Source organism: Cyanistes caeruleus, chromosome 4 (assembly GCF_971803275.1).
Source record: "Cyanistes caeruleus chromosome 4, bCyaCae1.hap1.1, whole genome shotgun sequence".
NCBI classification, from domain to species: domain Eukaryota; kingdom Metazoa; phylum Chordata; class Aves; order Passeriformes; family Paridae; genus Cyanistes; species Cyanistes caeruleus.
In genome coordinates this window covers 14116156-14137785 of record NC_141704.1, presented here as the reverse complement: position 1 = coordinate 14137785, position 21630 = coordinate 14116156, and the positions used below count along the sequence as shown (strand labels likewise).

Here is a 21630-nt window from a genome sequence, read left to right as displayed (position 1 = left end):
GGCCTTCTGCTGTGGTTTGAAGTTTAGTTTGGGGAGATGCACCATTGAAAAAGTTGGTACCAACAATTTCTGTGTCACTGCAGCTATCTACTCAAGGAGACGCCAGCCAGGTGATTGGGCCACTGACGGAGGGCCAGAGGAGGAACGTGGCTGTGGTTAATTCTCTGTACAAACTGCACCAGGCAGTTCTGAAGGTAGGCTTCTTTTGGCATTTCTCTTCTTGCCACAGTGTTACCTTGCACTATCCTGTGCATATGCTCCATTTAGCAGATGAGAGCCCTTGACAATTACAGCCCAATTTTGTGCTAAGAGTGTTAAGAGCTGCACCTTGCTGTGCATTTGTACATCTCTTTGAGGCTGGGCTGGCCCTTGTAAGCACCACTATATGACAAATTGTCAATATTAGAAAAATAAAGATATGTTTATAGAGAATAATCACATCTGACAGCCATTACTTTGTGAACATAAACAATTGAACTCTTTGTTTTTTCTTATCTGTCTTTGTACTAATCAGCCTGATAGCTCCCTTGCTGCATCTACTTCAACCCAAGCTTATTTTTTTCAGACCTTCAATGCTTTCCCACAATTGTGGCTAAACAGAAAAGGGGAAGGAAAGAGGGAAATCAAGAAATGCAATACCTCACAAATATCTCCATACATTATTACTGTGACTAAAATATGGCCTGGAAATTTTTCAGGATCAAGCAGAGTTATGAATAATTCCAATTTACTGTTTTAGTGATGCCAGTTGTTACACAGTCTTTGTAAAACCAAATAGGTATATTGGTAGTTGCAGTAAATCGTATTTCAATCCTAGCCTGATTAGAAAAAAGATCATGAGTACTCCTGACTCTGGCTATGTTCAAAGAATTTAAAAAAATGCTAAAAAGCCTATAAAATTTTCTTGGATTTTGCAAACAGATGGTAGATAACTTTTAAGTCTGCTTTCTCTGATGTACTTAGTAATGAACCTCATGTGTCTTAGTGTTGGAGTGAGATCTGATATGATTCAGTATTTGAGTTCAGTACTTATCTGGCTTAAAAATACTACTGTGTAGCACGTTCAAGACTGTAAGGAAATTGGTAGAATAGTCCTTCAGATCATTCCTTGACTCTCAATTTTAATATTGTTTTAGCTGTACATAAGCAACTATTTAACATGTAGTGCTATAATAGTCATAATACTGAGAAAGAACAACTATTCCTTCAAGTATTTGCCACAGAACTGCTTGTATAGCTCTCCATGAATTCTATACTTAGCAGTGGGAGAATACACCAGTTATTTTTATTCTGATTCTGTTAGCCCTTCAGCTAAATTTCAGCTTAACTCCATTGAGTCATTTCTTTGCCAAGGCAGAATCAGAGTCCATAGGAAATCTGAGAGCAAAGGACTGATACTGATGCATTGAAAATTCTGTCTGTATAAAGCACACTTGATAGTTATCTGTAGCTATGTAAACACTCATTACTAAGGATAACTCAGTATGTTTTTAAATGAAGCTGAATATTATGTATTCTAATAATTTGCTGAATGCTGACTATTAACAATTACTTTACAATTTTTAGGTTATTACCAGTCAGAGCTCATTTCCAGCAGCTGCTGAGCAAACGGTCACAACTGCCTTAAAGGTAATAGAATGTCCATATGCTTCAGGGATAGGGATGAGCTTGGCTTTCTTTGTTACATTTAGAATGGGCACTTATTTATCACATATTATTTTAGATCAGTATATTTAGTAACAGGTATACAAATATTCTGACATTTCTAATTTATTGTATCTGCAGCTCCATATGTGTTACCTGTGCCAAATCACTGCTTGAGTCGGGCTTGTATTCAGAATATTCTCATAACGGTCAGAACATAGATGTCATCTGACTGTGAAAATAAATGTCTTTCTCTGCAGCATTCACACAGCAATAGCTGGATCCTTCATCACCCCCTTCCTCCCCCGACAGATACATCAAATTATAATTTTTATGCGACCTGGTACTTTCCTGGAGGGGGATGTGGATGGCGGTGCAGCCTCTGTGGATGACAGCTCTCCAAGTCCATCCTGCTGGGCACTGACCTGGGAGGGGTTGTGTGCAGGGGAATGAAGGGCAGCTTGTGTCTGGGGAATGAACAACTGAGCCAAGTGTGCACCAAAACATGTACATGTACAAGCCTGGAATGCCAAATTGCTGTGCCTTTTTGAAAGGAGGCTTTACACAGAAGCAGCAAGCAGCTTTATTTTCTGTACTCTACTGGTAAAATCAGTTAAAGAGAAATGTTATCTTTAGGTTTGGTTCTCCTATTTAGCATTTTCTAATGCCGAATAATAAAAATCACTGATAAAATGAACTGTTTCCTAAGGTATTTCCGAGGTGTCAAAATGCAAATGCTTCTAGTTTTTGTTTCCTTACTTCTGCCTTTTTCTTATTCTATTTTAGGCAGTCCATGATCTAATGGGTAGTGCTGTTCAGCCGCTACTGAACTCTGTAGGAGATTCAGTGGAAGCTATTATCATCACTATGCACCAGGAAGATTTTTCTGGGTAACTAGAAATATCTCTTAAATTTACCGTTGCTCTTGTAAGATGTCCTGCATGTGTGTAATAGATTGTTATTGCCACAATGTCCTTGAAGCAAGAGTGCTTGTTTGTTGAGGGGAAGGCGATGCTTTATGACTGATGAACACAGGAAGCACAATTACACCTATCTGTTGAAACAAATTAATCAGGTAGCATCCGTCTTCTTTCCTTCCCCCTTTTTTTTATTCATTCTGGTTGAGTAAAATTCATTTCAAATAGAAAAAGAAAGCTGACAAGAGGCCATTTTTGTGCTTAAAAAAACCCTTTTGCTTTCAAAATGTGGTTTTTTTGGACAGTCTTCAGAACTGTCAGCATTCCTGTTTCTCAAAGCGTATAGCCTCTGATGTAATAGTTAATTTTAACTTTTTTTTAAAATCTCAGGTTCAGTGTCTTATGCTGTTTTTCCATAGCATTTTCATTTAAATTTCCAGGATTCTTTATGTGCCTGGATCTTGAATCTGATGTTTAATTGAGACTTGCTTCCTAAATTTTATTTTAGTTGTCATGTCTGTTCTGACATTGCTTGTATCATCATCAATTGTCCTGTTTTCAGTCTTTGTTTCTGATCTTGAAAATTCACTGGAAGTAGTATATTTTCAGAGATGTTTTGAATTTTCCTTTTGACTTTTTTTTTTAAACAATATTTTACCCTTACCCTTTTTGGCATCAGTAGCACAATACCTCTCTAGGTGGGTAAATAGTTACCAGCCAAAGGCTAAGTTTTGTTAGATAGCCTGTGTGTTCTTCTAAGTTTGGAAGAGCTCTTTTACCTGACTGTCAGTCAAAGAAAGGGAGACAGTATTGGTTTGTGTCCAGGGGCTCACTATAATCCTGGGTTTGGAAGAATCTAGGAGACTGATTCTATACAGAGAACAGGTTTGGGATAGACAGGCTAAATTAGTAACCCGGTGACGTGTTTATATTTTATGATCCACTCTTAGAGTTTCAAATCAATAACTGGGACATTCAAATTTAGGATCTGGATTTCAGGTGTAGACTCCAAATTGAAGGAGGCTCCGAAAGTTGGGTAGGAGAGGGGCGTTTTCCTTTACCTCATTATTTCTTGTTTCATCTTTTAATTCTTTATGGGCATGGTGGATCAAGAGGTACTTTTTGACTGTAGTTTCAGAGAGAGCTACATTCTCCATATTCTGAGTAGAAATGAGACTCTACAATTCGTGCCATGACTTGGTGGGGTAGGAAAAACATTTAAAATAATCCAATAGGTTTTGGTTGTGTTTTAAAGATGAATTTAGCTGCCTCTGTTTCTTTTTCTTCTCCTTTTTTTTTTTTCTTTTCTTATTTTCAGATCATTATCCAGCTCAGGAAAACCAGATGTCCCTTGTTCCCTCTACATGAAGGAACTTCAGGGTTTTATAGCAAGAGTCATGAGCGACTACTTCAGACATTTTGAGTGTTTTGACTTCGTCTTTGATAACACTGAAGCCATGGCTCAAAGAGCAATTGAGCTTTTCATTCGCCATGCCAGTCTAATAAGGCCCCTCGGTGAAGGTGGGAAGATGCGCCTGGCAGCGGATTTTGCACAGGTACCCTCAGTGCTGATTTCTGCCTTTCAGTGTCATTTCACCAATTGCACTGAAAAGTACCAATGCTTTTGTCCCTGTTGAAGTGTAAACAGGCAGTTGTAGAGATTGGTGCATTCCAGGTCTAAACATCCTCTCTGGTAAGATACTGGATCCTGAGAAATGCATTCACTACGTAGTTGCAGATCCCTCATCACTGTAAGGCACATTCAGGGAGGTCTGGCAGCTCCCTGTGCAAGTGACTGTTGCATTTAAATTCAGCTGCATCTTGGCATGTTGTCCCACTTGGCTGCCCTCTTCAGCACGTCCATCATTTGCCACCATTCATCCACTCCATCCTTTCTCCCTCTTCTAATGGAATATGGTGTGTCACTTCCTAAATCACACTATATATCATGGTGCCCACCATGGTTAATGGTTAACTCAGCTGCTTTGCAGTGAAGGAGACAAGGTAAAGAAATTTCAGTAACCTGGGGAAGTGCTGTCCAGTTGGAAACAGAAGGGCAGTTGTCTTGTGGGATTCTCTTCATGACTCAATTGACTGACCTGCCTCTCAGCTTTACCTAATTCCTATGCAGGACTAAACCACAAAAGAAATTGCCAGATTCATATCCACTACCTGTCTGTGTTATCTACTATATTAAAATTTAATTTGTCAGCAGTACCACTGCATGGTTAACATGCCAAAGAATCAGGCATCCATGGTTCAATCTTAGGCTGCCCTTTGCTATTATCTGAGTGGAAAAGGGAATTAGCACCAGCTGTCTGCATACTGAGTGCTGCTTTTGGCTGGGAGGTAACTGAGGTAGGAGAGGAAGGCAGGGAGGGAGGAATTGCTGCCGCCTCCACTCCTTCTTGTGGCTGCTTTGTATCATTTGCCTGTGAGTTACATACTCCTGAGTAAAATTTTTTTATTCATTACTCAAACACAGTGAATCTGCCCTTAACCACAGAATTGAAGGGGAAGTTTTCAATTGCTTTCAGCAAGGAGGTTCCATTCCCTTCTATATTTTGAAGACAATGGCATAAAATTGGAAGCAAAAAAAGGACACTTGGCTCTCCAGTGGAAGGAATAGAGATAGTTTTTGTAATTTATACTAATTTTAACTAAAGTAAGTCATATAAATTTGGAAAATATTTTCACCTGATTGTACAGTAAAAGCATCTGATCTAAGCACCTGTTACAATCTAAAAATATAACTTGTTTATAATTTTTTAAACACTGATTTTTCCCATTTTGATATGGGCTGCCTTTTAAGTGAAAAATGAAGGTATGTTTTCATAGAGTGTAGGAGAATTTGCATGGTCTTCCCCACTGTGTTAACTCCTGAATGGACAACTGTGTAGAGATAAATATTCTGATTTCTTTTGTACCACAGAATCAAAAAAAAAAGGGTTTTAATTCATTCCTGTCTTCTGCCTGCTGCATCTGGGGGCTTGTGTTTTTCTTTTCTTCACATTACACCGTATTCTTGTCTTGTTTAAAAATGGGCTTAAGACAAGAAATCCGTGTCCAACCAGCTGCATGGAGCCAACTCAGCGCTCACTGTGCCTTTGAGCATGTCTGCACAGAGCTCCTCTGGGTGTCCCAGGCTGCACAGGGGCTGTAGTGTCCAGAATGGCCTGGAAACTGTATCCTCTTGCTCGGGATAGAAGAAAAAGGATTAAAACATTTTGTTAGTTTAAATCTGCCTTATATCTGTGTTTTCCATGTGTGTGCTCCTTCCAAAACCTGGTGGATTTTGTGCACATGCCCATGATGCCAGCTCCTGGGAGCCTGGGAGGAAGGTGGTTGCTCTGACCCAGCCAGGAGTCCTGGTGTAAACTCAGCTTTAATCCTAATGAGGACTAGGAGAGGTTGCTGCTGCTTTTGTCTGAGGAGGGCAGGGAGCAGGTATTTAGCTGGGCAGCTGGCTTGATGAAAAGGATAAGTTTTTTCAAATGGCCATAAGTGCTGTGTGCAGGGTTTTTTTTTTCAGTCCCAGAAAGGCACTGCATTGTTGGACCAAAGCCAAACCCAAGGGAAACAACCGGCCTGGAAAGATACTGTGTGTAGGAGTAGGTTTGTTTATAAACTGTTTTTACTTGTGTTCTGTCTTGTAATTTTAAATTTTCTCTATACAAAAAAGGGTTACATGTTCCTGCTCAAAAGTGACTTTTGAAATCTAAAATCCCTTCTGGTATTTTGGGATTGCTTGCAAGCAAAACACCTGAGCAGAAATCTGTCTAGAAGCTTTGATTAATTTGAGTTCTTATTATAAACATGTATTCAATGAATCAAATAACCTTGGATTGCATCAGATTTTGGGTATCTCATGCTTCACATTCTTTCAGGGCACTCACAGAGTTACAGCTGCCTTATACTCAGCAAGAATAGCTTTGGCTGAGAGTCTGATTTGAAAATTTTGCGCTGAAAACGTGTTTTACTGATAAGTTGCCTCAAAACAACAGGTGTCCACACAGAAGGGAGAAAACGAATTTCAAGTTCTCTTCATTGAGAACTAGGTTCGCTGAGGTGAGGTGCATAACAGCCAATTTTCTGGAGTGAGGCTCAGGTACTCATACATTAGGAATTACTGCTGTAGATCTTTTGAATTCTCTGTCTTACCCTGTTTGCAGTGTCAGTATCACATTTGGCTGTCCTGTGTGTTACAGATTTCTCAGCAGTGAGACCAGGTGTGTGCTACTGTGGCACCTGTAAACAGAGATATGATAGGCTTGAAATATGCCTGAATATCATTAATGTAATTTCATGTAAATCAGTGCTTACAGGAACACGGGAACATTGCAAGCCCTAGGAAATGTGCACAGCACTGCAAGGTTGTTATCGAGTGCAGTGCCACAGCTCCTCAGGAGTCTCATTTGAAACATTTCCAGTCTACAGGCTGAGTGCAGCATCTTTCATGCTCTCAGTTTTTATGCAGGCAATTGCACAAGATTACTTTTCAGCTCATTCCTGTATACTCCCAAATCAGCTTGTTTTATTTGGTTTTGTATTTTCAAGGTGCCCATAATTCAATATTCACATATTTAATACCAAATTTCACTTTTAATTCAGTACTTGTCAGATTGAATAAAAAATGTTCTCCTGGAGGCAAGCAAGCCCTGATGGTTTTCAACACTTCTGTTTTTGGAGAGTGAAAGCTCTTCTCCAGAGGACCTTTTAGCTTGCTTGGTATTCAGAGTTGTTACAGCACTTAGGCACGCTTTGGGATTGTGCCCTGTAGTTCAGGCCTTCCTAAAACCCAATGGAAGTGCTGGACAGAGCAGCAAAGAATGAACTGTTTTTATTGGTCCTGTTTGAGTTGATTCTATTCTCTACATGCTTTCCTGTATTTCTTATCTAGGCATGATTTATGGTTGAGATTTTTGGCATTGTTCAGAGAGTTTTGATAGGATACAGTTAATGCTGACACCAATTATTCAAGTCTTTCTCAAAAATAACTGCAAAATATTCTGATTTTATTGAATTTTCCTAGAAAAATGTTTTTATGGTAGAAGTTTACAATGCTAAATTCTAATGTAGAAGAGCTGTTCCTATCTGCTGGCTAGTTTGTGGTCAGAATCTGGTTTCCTGATTCAGTATGTGGCATTAAAAAATAGCAAGAATATTAGGCATTTGGATTTTTTAAAATGTAGACGGATTTGCTCATTTGATCAAACACAATGATAGAGGTGTAAAAGTGCTTTACATAATTTTTCCTAAAAAAATTCCTTTCTAGTTTCTTACAGAGAAATGAGAGCAGCAGGATGCTGTAATCACAGTTGTAGTCATAAAGACAGAAATTACTAAAGCTAAAATACATTTAATGTTTTGTGCTAATTATCTTCCTGGAAAGAGGGAATTATTTGCTGATATGTGTTATTTTAGAGGTGTTACGGCTGAAGGATTTACTTAAACATCAACTGCTTTGGAATTTCTGCACTGGGGAGAAATCAAATTGCACATCCCTTCAAGGCCAGCTTCTTTCATATAATAGTTCAGCCCTTCTGCTCCCTTGCTTGTTAAAGCATTCTGTCCTGGTGAATGGCTAGAAAAAAGCATTTTGAGGTAACATTTAAAAACCTGGAATTCATCTTGGCCAGGAGGAAATGTAATTGCTAAAAATTTAATGTTAAAATTTTCCAGCTGAAAAAGCAGCTGTTTAAGTAATGAGAGATCTTGAAAATACCACAATAGGCACTAAACAATGACTTCACTATATTTTTTTTTTAAAGCACTCTTCAATATATATGCATTATCTGTATCTAGACTACATATTAACTTTACCCTTGGGTTGCTGAACATAATCCAATTAGAGAAGCCAGGCATGTGATGCAATTTTTTCAATGTGGCCAGCCAGTGAATAGTTCAACAGATAATTGACCACCTAGCCATGGGCTATGGCAGAGTCATATGAGAAGAAAAGATAATATTGCCTTTTTGGGCTTAGAGAGCATGAACCATTGAGGGGAAGCATATGTTGGGTTGTGTCCTGCAAAGCATAGCAAACTAACATGTATAAATCATGGAAAAGCAATGGGTTTGAACAAAGCTAGAAGAAACAAGTCATTGGGCCTTCTTCTGTTCTATCTGCTGCTTGCTTTTTGGCAAGCACATTCATCTCCTAGTGCTCCCCTTGGACTCTGTGTTAATGATTATATCACATCAAGCCTCTTTGTTTACAGATTACTGCTTGAACACCTGATTTATCACTGAATTTAACCTGTATGTTTGAATTTTCAAATTTGCAGTTTGGAAGGGAAATTTGGAAAAGAAACAGAAAGTACTGCTTACTCTTTTATATGTAAAGTCCACATGGCTGAGTGAAAGGCCTTGCACGCACAATACAAATACTGGCTGCCAACAGCCAACAACATCCCCTGATATAAGAGCTCACTGACAGGCTTTGAAACTATAGCTGTGTATCACAGCAAAGGCTGCTACAGTATAAACTTGCTGTGTGAATCAATAGTTGATGCCATTTCAGGTGATGACAGGTAGCACAACCAAGAAGTGATGCATGCTCAATTCTCTGCCCAATTCCAGCACCTTAAAAACAGCAGCTGGTGCAGCTGAATGGTTCCTCCCCAGCAGTTCTTCCTGGGCTGGCACAATGCTCAGCAGAGACACTAAACCCCTCTCAGTGGCCTCAGAAATGATTGTGACAGCAGAAGGATGCCATAGCATCCCACCCTGTCACTGGGCTCAGATAAACACCTAAACTTCAAGCAAAGAAAACAGTCTTAGTTATTATGTGAATTATACTTTTTCTTGGAGAGAGATTGGGTTATAACACAAAGACTGGTATTGTAAATTTTTTAAAAAAAAAGAGTTTCTGTGGTTTATGTACATTTTTACCACATTAGTTTTCACTCATTCCCACTCTTCATGAGTCAATGTGAGATAGTATAGTATGCTGCAAAGCTTAAAAACAATATTTTTCTTTGGCAGCTATTACTTCACGAATCCACCATCTGCTGCCATTAAATCTATCTAGTTCTAGCAATACTAATAATTTCCTACAGTGAATAAAGGTTGAAGATGAAGTAATAGAATTTTCCAAAGTAATTTTTCTTATTTAGCACTTAAGACTAAAAGTTTTAATTTACGGAAACTACAAGGTATATTCAAGAGAATTCATTTAAATTTGTTTTAATAAGGGATTGGTTAAGCTGTAGAAAGTTTCACTTAACATCTCATTACTTCATATTCTGTTCCAGGAGCAAAACAATCTTTTAAAACTTATTAAGCAAAATTATATTTTGCTATGTTGTTATTTCTTCCCCCTCATGAGTACCATTTGATCCACACATCTCTGTTTCCACAAGTCAGACTGGCAGTTTGTTGCCTGTTATCAAAATCTCTGAAGAACCTAAAAGAATTATCTTCTCCCTGGTCCCTCCCAGTTACAAGCCCAAGGCTCCCACCAGAGCTGGGACACCAGCTCCTGCAGGATATCAGTTGCTTCCAGCTGCCCCCAGCCAATACTGACACCTGAAACAAAGCTCTGGAGAAATCAAAGTCTTGCTCCCGTTCGTTTTTCAGGATCTGTAGGATTCTTGTATCATGATGCAGCAAAGCAGACTTAGTTAGCTCCTCTTTTTGGCTGCCTGCTCCTGATCCTGTGGGGCAGAGCAGCCTCTTGGCTTCCACCTGGTGCTCCTGGGGGAACAACATGCTGAACTTGCTGTAAGCTTCATTGCAGCTTGGAGTTGGAGCATGTCCCTGCAGCAGTTCCCTGCAGAGCCTGCCCTTCCTGGGAGCATGCCCTCACTCCCTGGTGCCAGCAGATTCAGCACAGCACAGCAGCTGGTGGCTCTTGAGCCACAGGGACATTGACCTCTCACCTGCGTGCAGGAGAGGTGACCTCATCCTCAGTGTGTCGAGAGGGGCCATTTCATAGCCTAAAGACTTGGGGACCAAAAAGGGCAGCAGGCAAGAGGAAGCCAGACTGTTACTCAGGTCTGGAGCCTTATTTCCTTATTCCACATTCTGGATTTTTATTCACTTTCTTCTCCTGTGAATGAAACCTGCATAAAAGGCAGATTTCAAGTGGCCTGGAAGTGCCTGATGTGGGCATGTACTCTGAGGTCCCTGGGCTCAGGCAGTGGCTTTGCACTGCCCATAGCAAAGCTCTGTGGGGCACTCCCCATTGCTTTTCAGAGCTACACAGCTCTCCTGTCTGCAGGGGAAGCCAAAGTGCTTGGGCTAGGCCCTGTAGCTTTCTCAGCTTAGCCTGAGTGTCATGTAGGGGGTTACTCCTACAGACATGATCCACCTGACCTGTTCTAGGCGTCCACCTGCGGAAAGGTGCATCCCCCCCCAGGAGTGGCTGCTTCTCTCCACTGCCTTTGAAGAGAACCTGTATGTGTTGAGAAGCAGGTGAGATGACGCCTATACTGCCACCTGCTTTTAAAGAGGGATGCCTGAAGTATATAGCCTTGATTTGCATTATTCACTAATTTAAGTTTTTCTGGGTTTAGCTGAACTATGGCATCATAGTTCACTGCACCATGTTTCTTGTTTATGCTGGAATCCCATGTGCTCTTGGTGAAACTGATGGCCCAGCCATCTTCATCTGAGGAAATGCCACAGCTGGAAAGCTAAATATACTAGTGTTAAAGACTTCACTGTAAATAGTGTCATATCACAAACACTTTGAAACTCGTTCAGCAATATTACTTACAAGGGAAACTCAGTGTATGGTGGTTTTGATCTTGTTACTTATTTTAGCTGTCATCCTTTGAAACTTAATTTAATTGTGCATTATGTGTAAATCAAAGTCTGAATAGTCTTTCAAGTTGGGGATTTTAAAAAACAGAGAATAAAGCTTGATCCCTCATTTGACTGACACTTCAGGAATGCAAAAAATAAAGACTTTTACTCATGTCTGAGTAAAATTACCTGCGGGGTTTTTTAAGTGGTAGTGTTTGTATTGGTGTGCACATTAACTGAAATTTTGCTGTGTAATGTTCATGTTCAGTCTGGGATCTAGAAGGGAAATAGTTCTTTCTCACTTCTGTGTCCTCAATGTTAATGAAGAGCCTGTGACACAATTTAGATGTAAAAACCCAAGTGGAGCCCGGCTCTTCTTCAAAAAAGCAGAACTATGCTTAAAACAGAAAATGGGTTAAACTTGTTTGTTTTTAAAGATGGTTGCTCTTACTCAGAAACCAAACAGTGTGAAAATAAATATGAAAATAATGTTCTTACTCTTTTGACCATGACTCCATATGACCCTTTGGCAATAGATCACAGCTGCCTTATATCTAATCTGTATAGGTTTTGTGCCCCAAAATCTGGGGCTCGCTGTTTAGGAAAGAATAATTTTGACCTTGTCCTTCACCAAAGGAAAGGGTGCCCAGCTGAAACTGTGTGTCCACAGTTTTAATGCTTTAGCAGTGGAGAGCTGCCTAGATTTGCTTTCTTCCCAGGCTGCAGTCAGATTTTTGGGGTATTGACATAAGTGCTTCATTAGGAAAGTCATCACCAACAAAATAAATCTGCTGCAAGAAACAAAGCTTTAGTCTCAGAAAGCTCATGAGGCCCCTTCTGTTGTTATGCACAGACTGTCTCTATCATTTGTCACAAAATGCTTATTGTATTGCCAAGAATAAGGCAGAAGTCTTGGCTTGGGCAACATAGTATGAAAGGAAAAGACAGCTTCTTGTCTTAATTCAGCCACCAGAGAGAAGTCACTGACTTAGTCTGCAAGTCTGGATTATTGCTTAAAAGCAAGCTACTTCAATACCAGGTGTGATGTTTTGGGAGGATCTAATTCAAACTGAAGTGTTTGCTTTTGCAGATGGAGTTAGCAGTAGCACCGCTGTGTCGACGAGTCTCTGACTTAGGAAAATCTTACAGACAGCTGAGGTCATTCAGGTGAGTTGCAGTCGCAGTATGACTAAACTGCATTTCAAAACTGATTTATTACCTCGTGTTAGTTCTGATTGAAATGAGAGCTTTTTTGGCAACACCCACCTGCAAATTAGAAATAGATTAAAGTTCTTTTAAATTTTATGCAGAGTATAACTATGATTTAACAATCTTTGTCATGCAAATGTTGGCCAAATTGTACTTTTTTGTCTTCCTTTCAGTACATCTTCTGTATGACAGCGAGTCCTATAGTTACCTTAAATGTTTTCACTGAAATACAAAATTTACAGTCCCATGTTGTTTAATTACAATAGGCAACTGCTATAAATTTTTGCAAACTGGACCTGTGTTGGAAACCCAAGGTGCAGAGTAGTGGTAAAAAACTCAGTGATCCTATCCTAACGCAATATTGCCACCACATAGAGGCACTTTTCTAATGCATAAGATAAGCTTTTTTTCATTTCATGAGTATATTGTTACATTTTTCCAGACCACTGCTGTTCCAGACCAGTGAGCATATCGCCAATAGCCCAGCTCTGGGAGAGGTTATTCCATTCAGCATTATTCTTCAGTTCTTATTTACAAGAGCACCACCAGAGCTAAAATCACCCTTCCAGGTAATAAGATCAACATCTTTTATTTTCAGATGTCCTAAGGTGAAATGAGCATTGTCGTTTGCCTTAGTTGTTTTAGTTGAAAATTATTCAAGTGTGTGTTTTATATAATTTTTTTGGTTTTGTTTTTATTGTGGCAAAGGTATTATGCTAATTGGCTTACTAAATTAAATGATTGATGATTGATTGATTAATAGTAGGGATATGATAACCTGATATTAAATAGACTCTGAATTCTTTACTATTCTGTCAGTTTATAGTAGAAGTTGTAGATCTTTCCCCAGTCTGCAGATTGCTTAGATCCTTCTCTTGTAAGATGCAGGAAATCTAGATTAAAACCCTGTCAGCTGATGTAGGAGATGACCTCTGAGCTCCCAAATAACATACTGTCCTACCCTGTTAATTGTCTTTGATTTCTTAACTCATTCCACATTACTGCTGTATTGAGAGCCTCATGTGGCTTTCATTTATGTCCCCTTTGATTCTGAAATTGGTGTGTCTGTTTCTTTTTTTTGCATTTTGTGTAATTGGTGTTTGTGTTTCTCTGTACCAGAGGGCTGAGTGGTCCATTGCCCGCTACTCCCAGTGGCTCGATGATCATCCATCTGAAAAAGACAGGCTTGCTCTCATACGGTAAAATCGTGCTTCTTTCTTTTCTGCATTTATGGTAACGGAGCACTAACTTATCTGCACACTAGGACTCTTGAAAAGTGAAGAAAGAAAAAAAAAGTGCCTCAGGAGATGTATCATAAACACCATTACCTTCTCTCCACTCATGGGATGAGTTGCAAAGTGGCAGAAATTTAAACTGAACTCACCACCTCCCTGTACTCAAACTCTGCAGTGCCTTTAGAAGGAGCACATAATCCTCTTGTAAAGGAAGTAAACCATGCACAATGATGGTTTACATTAATGAGTTTTTGCAAAACTGCCTCTCTCTTAACTGCTGGAAAGTCAAGGCTGCAGCTGTCCTGTCACCTGTATCAGGAAAGAGAAGCTCTGAAAGCAAACCACTATAAATGCAGGTAGAAATCTAAAGATGGAAGACCCTTGTTACACACCTGGAATGTTATTCTTCAGGAAATCAGCCCATGATCTTTAGAAAGTAATAATTACATCAGATTTTTGAAATCTTGCTAGAGTAGATGACTTCATAGCTAAATACTATTTTGCATCTTAAGATGTTAGGAAAAGTTAACAAATCAAGCAAATCAAGCAAAGTTTTGAAGTATGTTAGAGAAAGCACATTTGTAAGAACATGACAAAATCAACCTGGGGATCCTCAGGGTTCAGATGATCATTTGGCTCCTAAAGCCCTAAATTTTCCAGCCTTTGTCTGTGCTCCCCACGCCAGTGACCTGGGAAGGGCTGTCACATGGAGCTGCACCAGGCTCCATGGCCTGGGAACCAGCTCTGTCCTTGAACTGCCATGCCTGGATGTTGCCAGCTTTTGCTGGAGTGATAAAAGCTGACTTTTACATTCCAGCCAACAGTGATTGTGCCTCAGAAAGTCAACTGTTTTCTGTCCACACTTCTAAAGCAGCCAAGAGCAGTCTGCTATAAATATTTACACTTCCTGAAGCTGATAGCACCACCGTCCCATGTAGTAAATGGGCCAGTTAAGGAGATACTAGCTGATCACCAATAGATGTTACTAGGATTTATTTCTGAAATATTAAAATACAAACTGTGTCACTTCATTTGTGTATTTTTTGAAAATCATACTTGTGATTAGTTTATCTACAAAACTAGCTTTTCTTGAATCTCAAGCCATGACACTGAAATACAGGGGCATAGGTGATACATACAGGAGAGCTGTATATGTTATCAGTTATGATTATTTTGATTGTAATTTCTGTCTTGATAGTACTAGCAACACTGGCAGATATAGTAGGGAAAGCCAAGAATGCAAACCATTTGAGAACCGGTGGGATTTTGTTCTCTTCAATTCATTTTCCCCAAGTTTGAAAATGCCATCCTTAAACTAAAACACATTTTTGTCTTTGTCTGCAATTAAATTTCATTCAAACTGATTCAGTTAATGGGCTTGCTGGTGGTCATGTTCAGACACTGATAAATTGTTCTAACCATGGAGGTATTAAGGAACAAACCTTGGGATGAGGCTTTTAGACTGAGACAGTGTCATCCATTAGACCAAGTTGTGAAGCTGGAATACTTAAGTTTTCCTTTCAATCCTTTAATTGAATCCTTTATTCATTTTGCATGGCTGGTTATCCATATGTAAGGCAGGCAAGCAGACATCAGTCACTAGTATGACCATGAATCACTCATATTTTCTTTAATACTCTATTGGAAGGTTTCTGAGCCTGCTCTTTTTGTGTCTCATATGAACCTTAGCTGAACTATGCAGGCATCTTGCTCTTCTATCAGTCACCCTCTTCAGGCTCGTAGTCATTTCAGCTGTGTGAGTTGAACTTTGGATGTTTGGAGCCTTCAGATCCCTGCACTGGCCTACATCAAGATATTATCTTTTTGTTTGCTGCAGCCTTGCAAATGGTAATTTTCTGCAACTTCCCGTTGTAACAACTGTGCAATTACTCTAGGGGCCTGCTGCCTAGATATTAATTTCCTCGTGTTACCAGGATCCTTCTAGCTTCATATTAAAGCTAATTGGAGTGCTTCTTCCGCTCTGTAGGTCTTAAATGCTTCGCTTGCAATGTGGTGTGAATGGTATGAATTAGTCCCGTTCTGAGCATTTTTGTGCATTTCCTTCTGCTTCTATTCAGCACAAGGGGTGGTATTTACCTGGCCAGAGGTATATTTTCCGGGCTCCCTTTATAGTCAACAAAGAGAAGCAGGTGCTGCTGGGGCTGATTCATCTCATCCTGAAGCAGGTACCTAAAATAGGTCAGTGGCACTGTGTCCTGAAAGCTGCCATTTTCTCTGTTCAGTGAGTGCAGTGTGGGCTGGGACACAGGAGCTCTCTCAGGCAGCCAGCTGCCCTGCAGACATTTAAAGTTGTGTGACATGACCCTGCTGCAGGTGTCCTCCCTGAGCAGGGATTGGGTTGAAAGGAACACTTCTTTAAGTGTCATGGGCAATTTTTTTTTAAAATTAAGCTTGAAACCTCAACTTTTCTTCCATAAAAGAAACCCTATTAGACATGACAGGATTTGAGCCAGTCTGAAGGACAGTTCACCCATTCAAGGGCCAAATTCTTACCTTTACCATTAGAGTGTGTGTTAACTCCCCTTATTCAAGCTCACCCTTGCTGAAGCAGAGTTGAAAGCCAGGCCCAGTGAAGGGTCTGTTTCCATAACGAGCTCTAGTTCTGAGCTGGGGAGTTGCTCTGACCTGCCCAGGGCAGGTTGGGGAGCACTGTGAAAGCCCCATCTGTGTGCTGGGTTCGGTGTGGCTGGGTCAGCGCTGCCTCTGCCGCAGGGAAGGAGCGCGGCCGGGAGGGGAGGCTGCAGCACTCCGGCATCCATCAACCCTGGCTGGCACCCAGGTGTCTCTGCCAGCACACCTCTGAGCTCTTCATTGTGCAGGCTGGAATAACCACAGCTGTCTCCTGCTCCTCGCTTGTCCTACAGGTGAAGCTGTTGGAGGTTTTACTGTTCGGTTTTACAATAATCTCTATTATTAAATGGATTTAATAGGCCCGGTGTCACACAGATGTGCTTTTACACAGCACATTTTCTATTTTCTGCTTCACCCTCAAGTTTGCACAGCAAACAGACTTTAACCAAAATACTAAAGAAAAGTCTGGCCCCGGGGTCCTGCAGCTGCCCTGCTGATTGATGGTGACAGGAGTGCACAGGGTGCAGTCCCACTACTGAGCAGAAAGATGATCCCTGCCTCTTCTGAAGCTCACAATGTAAATCTGATCCCATTTGACCAAAGGCAGAGCCTAGGAGGGTAGTGCTAGGATTCACAATTCCATATAAAATTAATTAATTAGAGTATTTGTAACTGATACACATTAAGATCCCTTAAGAAAGGGATCACAACCCAAATCACACTTTTCTTTTTTTTTCCTTTTAACGCTAGGTAAAAATCTTCATGGGTTGAAATAACATTTTAAAGAAGAACTATCAGGGTCTTATATAATCAGCTTGTCCTGATTTCCAAGAAAGCTCATGGTTTTGCTCATGCAAGTGAAGTAATTTAATAAGTGCTTTAAAATCCTTTTCCTTATGTGGGAGGGCATCTTAAACTTAGGGGTTTTTTTTTCCTTACTTCTTATGGCATTTTTAATGAAGCATTAATATATGCAGAACATCCCACCAACCCTCCTTCCATAGCTCTCTTTTACAAACAATATTTGTAATGTATACCATAGCTTGTCTTTTAAAATAGAAACAGATTGCTGAACAGGTTTTATGTCCTTTATTAGACTAGAAGATGCCGAATTTAGGGCATTATTTAGTCTAATCCCTTCAAGAGTATGTTTTGTATATTACATAAACAGGGCTTCTTCCATCTTAAACAACAATAATATAACTACATATTACATCTTTTTATATGACAACAGCTGTGATCTCCTCTGTGCTGGAGACTTGATGATACTGCTTTCACCCATAGTGCTGTTTATTTTTCCACAACTACTTTAGCACTGGTGTTTTTACAGTGTCTTCAATAGGAGTGAAGCCTGCCAAAATGGTAATTTTTATGGTAAACTGTAGACTGGTAGGGTAAATGGTGGACTGGTGCATCTGAATCGAGTCCTGTACTGCCAGCATAGTTTACAAAAGCTCATTTGAGCTAGGAGTGCTAAAGCTTACCAAAATGTCATGGAGAATTCTGCATTTCAAGTGTTAACAAAGCCCCTGAATTCATTTATCACCCCAAATTAGTCAGGTAGGCTTCCCAGCAGCTCCTGTGATGTTCCAAATTGCAGGCAGCCTGCACTGAAGTCTGGCTGCATGCAGCAGTAATCATCTTGCTTTGCCACAAGCAACATCCTGCACTGTCCATATTCCTGTATGCTGCAGTTCCAAAATCCCACCCTGAAGACTTGTTGACTGTCTTCAGCAAAACAAAATTCCCATCCCAAATGAACATCTGGAACCATGTCTACTCTATAACCATTGGTGCTTTTAGTTACGTCTTCCAGCCCATTCCTCCCTCTCGCTCTGGAGCAACCTCACCTTTATTCTCTGGACTCCAAACAGCCTTTCTCCCTAGATTCATGATTTGTACCATTTTACTCCCTGGAACTTTGCTTACCAGGAATGGACAGGCTTCCTGGTGCCATTCCCACAGGCAGCAATGCAAAGGAGTATCTGAGCTTGACCACGATTCCCTGGTAGCGTGTGGAGCTCCAGATGATGGTGGCTGCCTCTTTCCTACCAGTCTCCAGCAGCTGCAGAAGCTTTTCATCCTCCCCTCGACTGCTTTCCTACACCTGCCTGTGTGGGAGCAGTCTCCTGGCCTTCCCTGGGTGGGCACAGGGAGCAGGGAGTTCTCCAGGCCAGTTTGCTTTACCAGAAGGTGTTTCAGGTAAAGCTACTGATTATTTTATTTATATTATAGTATGGTATAGTATAGTATATATTATGATACAGATTATGATATTATTAAAACATTCAGCTTCAGAGTGCTTAAATACTTGTACTGGAGATGCAAGTGTGGGACACAGGAAAATAGTGAATGCAGTTGGAGTGTACAGAAAGCTTGTATTTTCATTGTTTAATGTAAAGCTGTACAAGGTCTCTTTTAGAAAAATGCCTGAGCGTTCAACTTGCAGTATTGATATTACTGGCTGCCTTTGGAGTGGCTAGGAGTTGTGATGCTCTCAGGTTGGTCATATTCGTGAAGTTTGACTCTTATCTCTTTGAAAGAATGCAAGCAAAGCTACAGTAAAAGAGCAAGTGCAGCAAAGGGACCTACAAAACTCCTTTTAGTTGCTTCTGATGGAGTTGGTTTTGCAAGTTAAATCAGGTTCTTTTGGGGCAGGAGAGAGGGAAAAAAGATACAAGTTGCTAGAAGGTGTGACAGTAGGACTGTAATGCTGCTGTATGGCACTTGGCATAGCCTAAATCTCATTCCATCTTGTTTGATCTGATGGCAGTAACAGTCTGGCAAAGGATTATCAAGGGCTCACATTGAATTTTTGGGTGCTACTCTTAGGGTAAAGCTTCTCCCTTTCATCTATCTGGTTATCTCTGTAATCTTTTTCAAGGGCTTTTTCAAAGCAAGGAGATAAGTCACTTAAGGGATAGCAGTGTTACCATCTGGATAATGCTGCCAACCCACAACTTCACCAAGAGGTGTTAGAGCTTTCTAAGTTAAGCAGGTCAATATGGTTTTTTTTCTATTTTCAGCTTTTGATGACTTCAAAAAACTATTTGAGCCCAACAAACTTTGAGGAATGTATAGAAAGGAAAAGACAGGGATACTGCTGAGTGCAAGGGGGGAGATGTAAAAAGATGAATGACAGTCACAGTAAGAAAACTCACAGGAGTTTTTCAGCTGTCTTTTTAATACAAGAGACAATTCTTTGTAGCAGGTAACAAACATGTAACATGTCTAACAATTACTGCTGACCAGAGCACTTGAGTGCTCACCTGAGTGGAAATGTGAGACATTTCTGACTCTTCTGAAGCACCTCCACTCATCAGGATGGCATCCTTGATGTCATCCTTGAGCCTTCCCTGCCTGCATCTCTCTCTTGCTGCTCAGTCTGCTCATCATATGCTGGCTTCTCATTGCTACAAGAGGCCAGTTTATCTAAAAAGCACAATTTCCTGCTGACCCATTCCCCCAGTCTCACTTTTTCTCTCTCAATCATGGGATTTAAAATAAACCTGTGGATGTGCCTAATCTCTTTGCAGTTCATTATGCTGACGTCTTTTGCTGGGAAGGAAGTGAGCTGCTCCCCAGGGAGCAACTGGAGTGGTTTTCAGGGAGCTGACCAGGTGCAAAAAGTCAGGTTTACTGTAGCTAGATAAGATAAATATTCTTTCCAAAAAACAAGGGATTACTTCTCTGTTGTGGTCTGCTGCTGTGCAAAAATTCAGATTCCTTACAGTGCATTTGTGCCTGGTGTAAACCCCTACTCAGCAGTAGCTCACGAGTAAGTTGTTATCAAAATGGAAGAGCTCTCAAGTGCACCAAGGCCAACATGAGGAACTGTTTCTGTGCTCGATAACTTTATTTTTCTGAAGCATCTCAACTGTTCAGTAATCCATTCCATCCTTCTTTTGTGTACCCCTAGACAATATCTCCTGGGCTTCAGCAAAGAGGGACTGTGAGGTCTGGATGCTGCATAGGGACATCAGGAGCTGTGGTGGGAATTACCTCGTGCTGTGCCATTTCATTCCCATCCTGAGCTCAGAAGTGAAGCTGCCTCGGGTTCTTTGGTTGCACAGTTGCACGCTTCAGTCTCTCCTGTCATACTCCATTAACAGGGACTGTATGTGGGGACAGCCAGCTCCTCCTGGTGCTCTGGCAGTGAGGCTGGCGGATCAGCGCCGGCATTTCTGGGGATGGGAAGTGCTGGCAGGAGCGGGAGCAGCCCCAGGACCAGCTCATGGGGCCGGGCTGCCATAGCTGTCATTGGCTTCTCAGAACCCAAAGCTCAGACTCGTCTCTCCAGTGAACTGAGCACAGGCCTCAGGAGCTTCTTCCACTTGCTGATAAATGAACTTTGCTGGAAATTCCCAGTGATGCTCTTGACACAGATGGGCTCAAGTCATTGAGGAGGGGCCAAGCCCTTGCTGATGTGGCAGCAGCTTTACTTACAGGCCCCAAGTGTATTGTGACCCTGTATGTTCCTACCATCTCCTCTGGTTTGTCAGGTTTGATGGGCTCATCTGAGGATTGTCAGAGCTGCAGCATCACACAGGGATCTTGGCTGCTCCTCTCTTACCATCTTATGCCAGGAGAAGCCTGTGTGTGTGAAACATGGGCTGAATATCACTCTTCAGTACTTTCGCTTTCCTTAAGCCTTGCCTGATTCACTGCCTACTGCTGCCAGCTGCCAGCAGGCATCTACCAGGGAGCAGTGCTGTCTTCGAATCTGTGAGCTCTTCGTGCAGGAACGCAGGGTTCCTCCAAAGGCTTGTTTGTTGGAAGTAGCAGCAAACATAAACACAGCTCTGCCTCCAGAGCCCACCATCCTACAGCAGTGGGTGTGTATTTATAGGCACAGCTTTGCGGTTGCTCTGTGTTACCAACTCACTTGACCCCGGTGCCCCCCACCCCTTCACCAGATGTGCACAACCACCATCTGTCTTCTCCCAGGGGGACTGGGAATGTTCCTGCCATGTTACTAAAAGCCAGCGGGCTCCCTCATTGGCAGAGCAGCTGTGCTGGTGCATCCTGCACTCCCAGAAAGAAATGCATGAGACAAAATCCAGAACCACTCCCTGCTCAGTGACCGCATTTGCGGCAGGACCCCACTGCCCTGTGGGCTGGTGTTAGTGCAGCACTGGAAGGGCTGTGGTGACATTCTGCATTAGAAAAGGAACAGCCACATACCAGGAGTTGTATTAGTCTCCACTTGAAATGGGGCCTGTTGCTCGTGGATTTTCTTAATGTCAGCTTTGCTGTAAATAGCACAAATATAAGCAAATTTT

General features: G+C 41.2%; 1 protein-coding gene and 1 long non-coding RNA gene across 6 annotated transcripts in view; one reads left to right on the top strand and one right to left on the bottom strand.

The window, feature by feature from the left end:
• Positions 1 to 21630, top strand: part of COG5 (component of oligomeric golgi complex 5) — a 189687-nt gene that overhangs the window by 166520 nt on the left and 1537 nt on the right. For all 5 annotated transcript variants that reach the window (XM_086886775.1, XM_086886774.1, XM_086886777.1 and 2 more), the window contains 7 exons: positions 84 to 194; positions 1567 to 1629; positions 2431 to 2534; positions 3880 to 4117; positions 12403 to 12479; positions 12964 to 13090; positions 13641 to 13720. In XM_086886775.1, coding sequence (XP_086742901.1) covers positions 84 to 194; positions 1567 to 1629; positions 2431 to 2534; positions 3880 to 4117; positions 12403 to 12479; positions 12964 to 13090; positions 13641 to 13720 — 800 coding nt within the window. The remainder of the gene's footprint in view (positions 1 to 83; positions 195 to 1566; positions 1630 to 2430; positions 2535 to 3879; positions 4118 to 12402; positions 12480 to 12963; positions 13091 to 13640; positions 13721 to 21630) is intronic.
• LOC111923004 (uncharacterized) lies at positions 19515 to 21600 on the bottom strand. Its single transcript, XR_002860867.2, has 2 exons — positions 21533 to 21600; positions 19515 to 20941 (listed from the first exon to the last, which is right to left on the bottom strand). It is a non-coding gene; the product is annotated as an uncharacterized LOC111923004 (long non-coding RNA).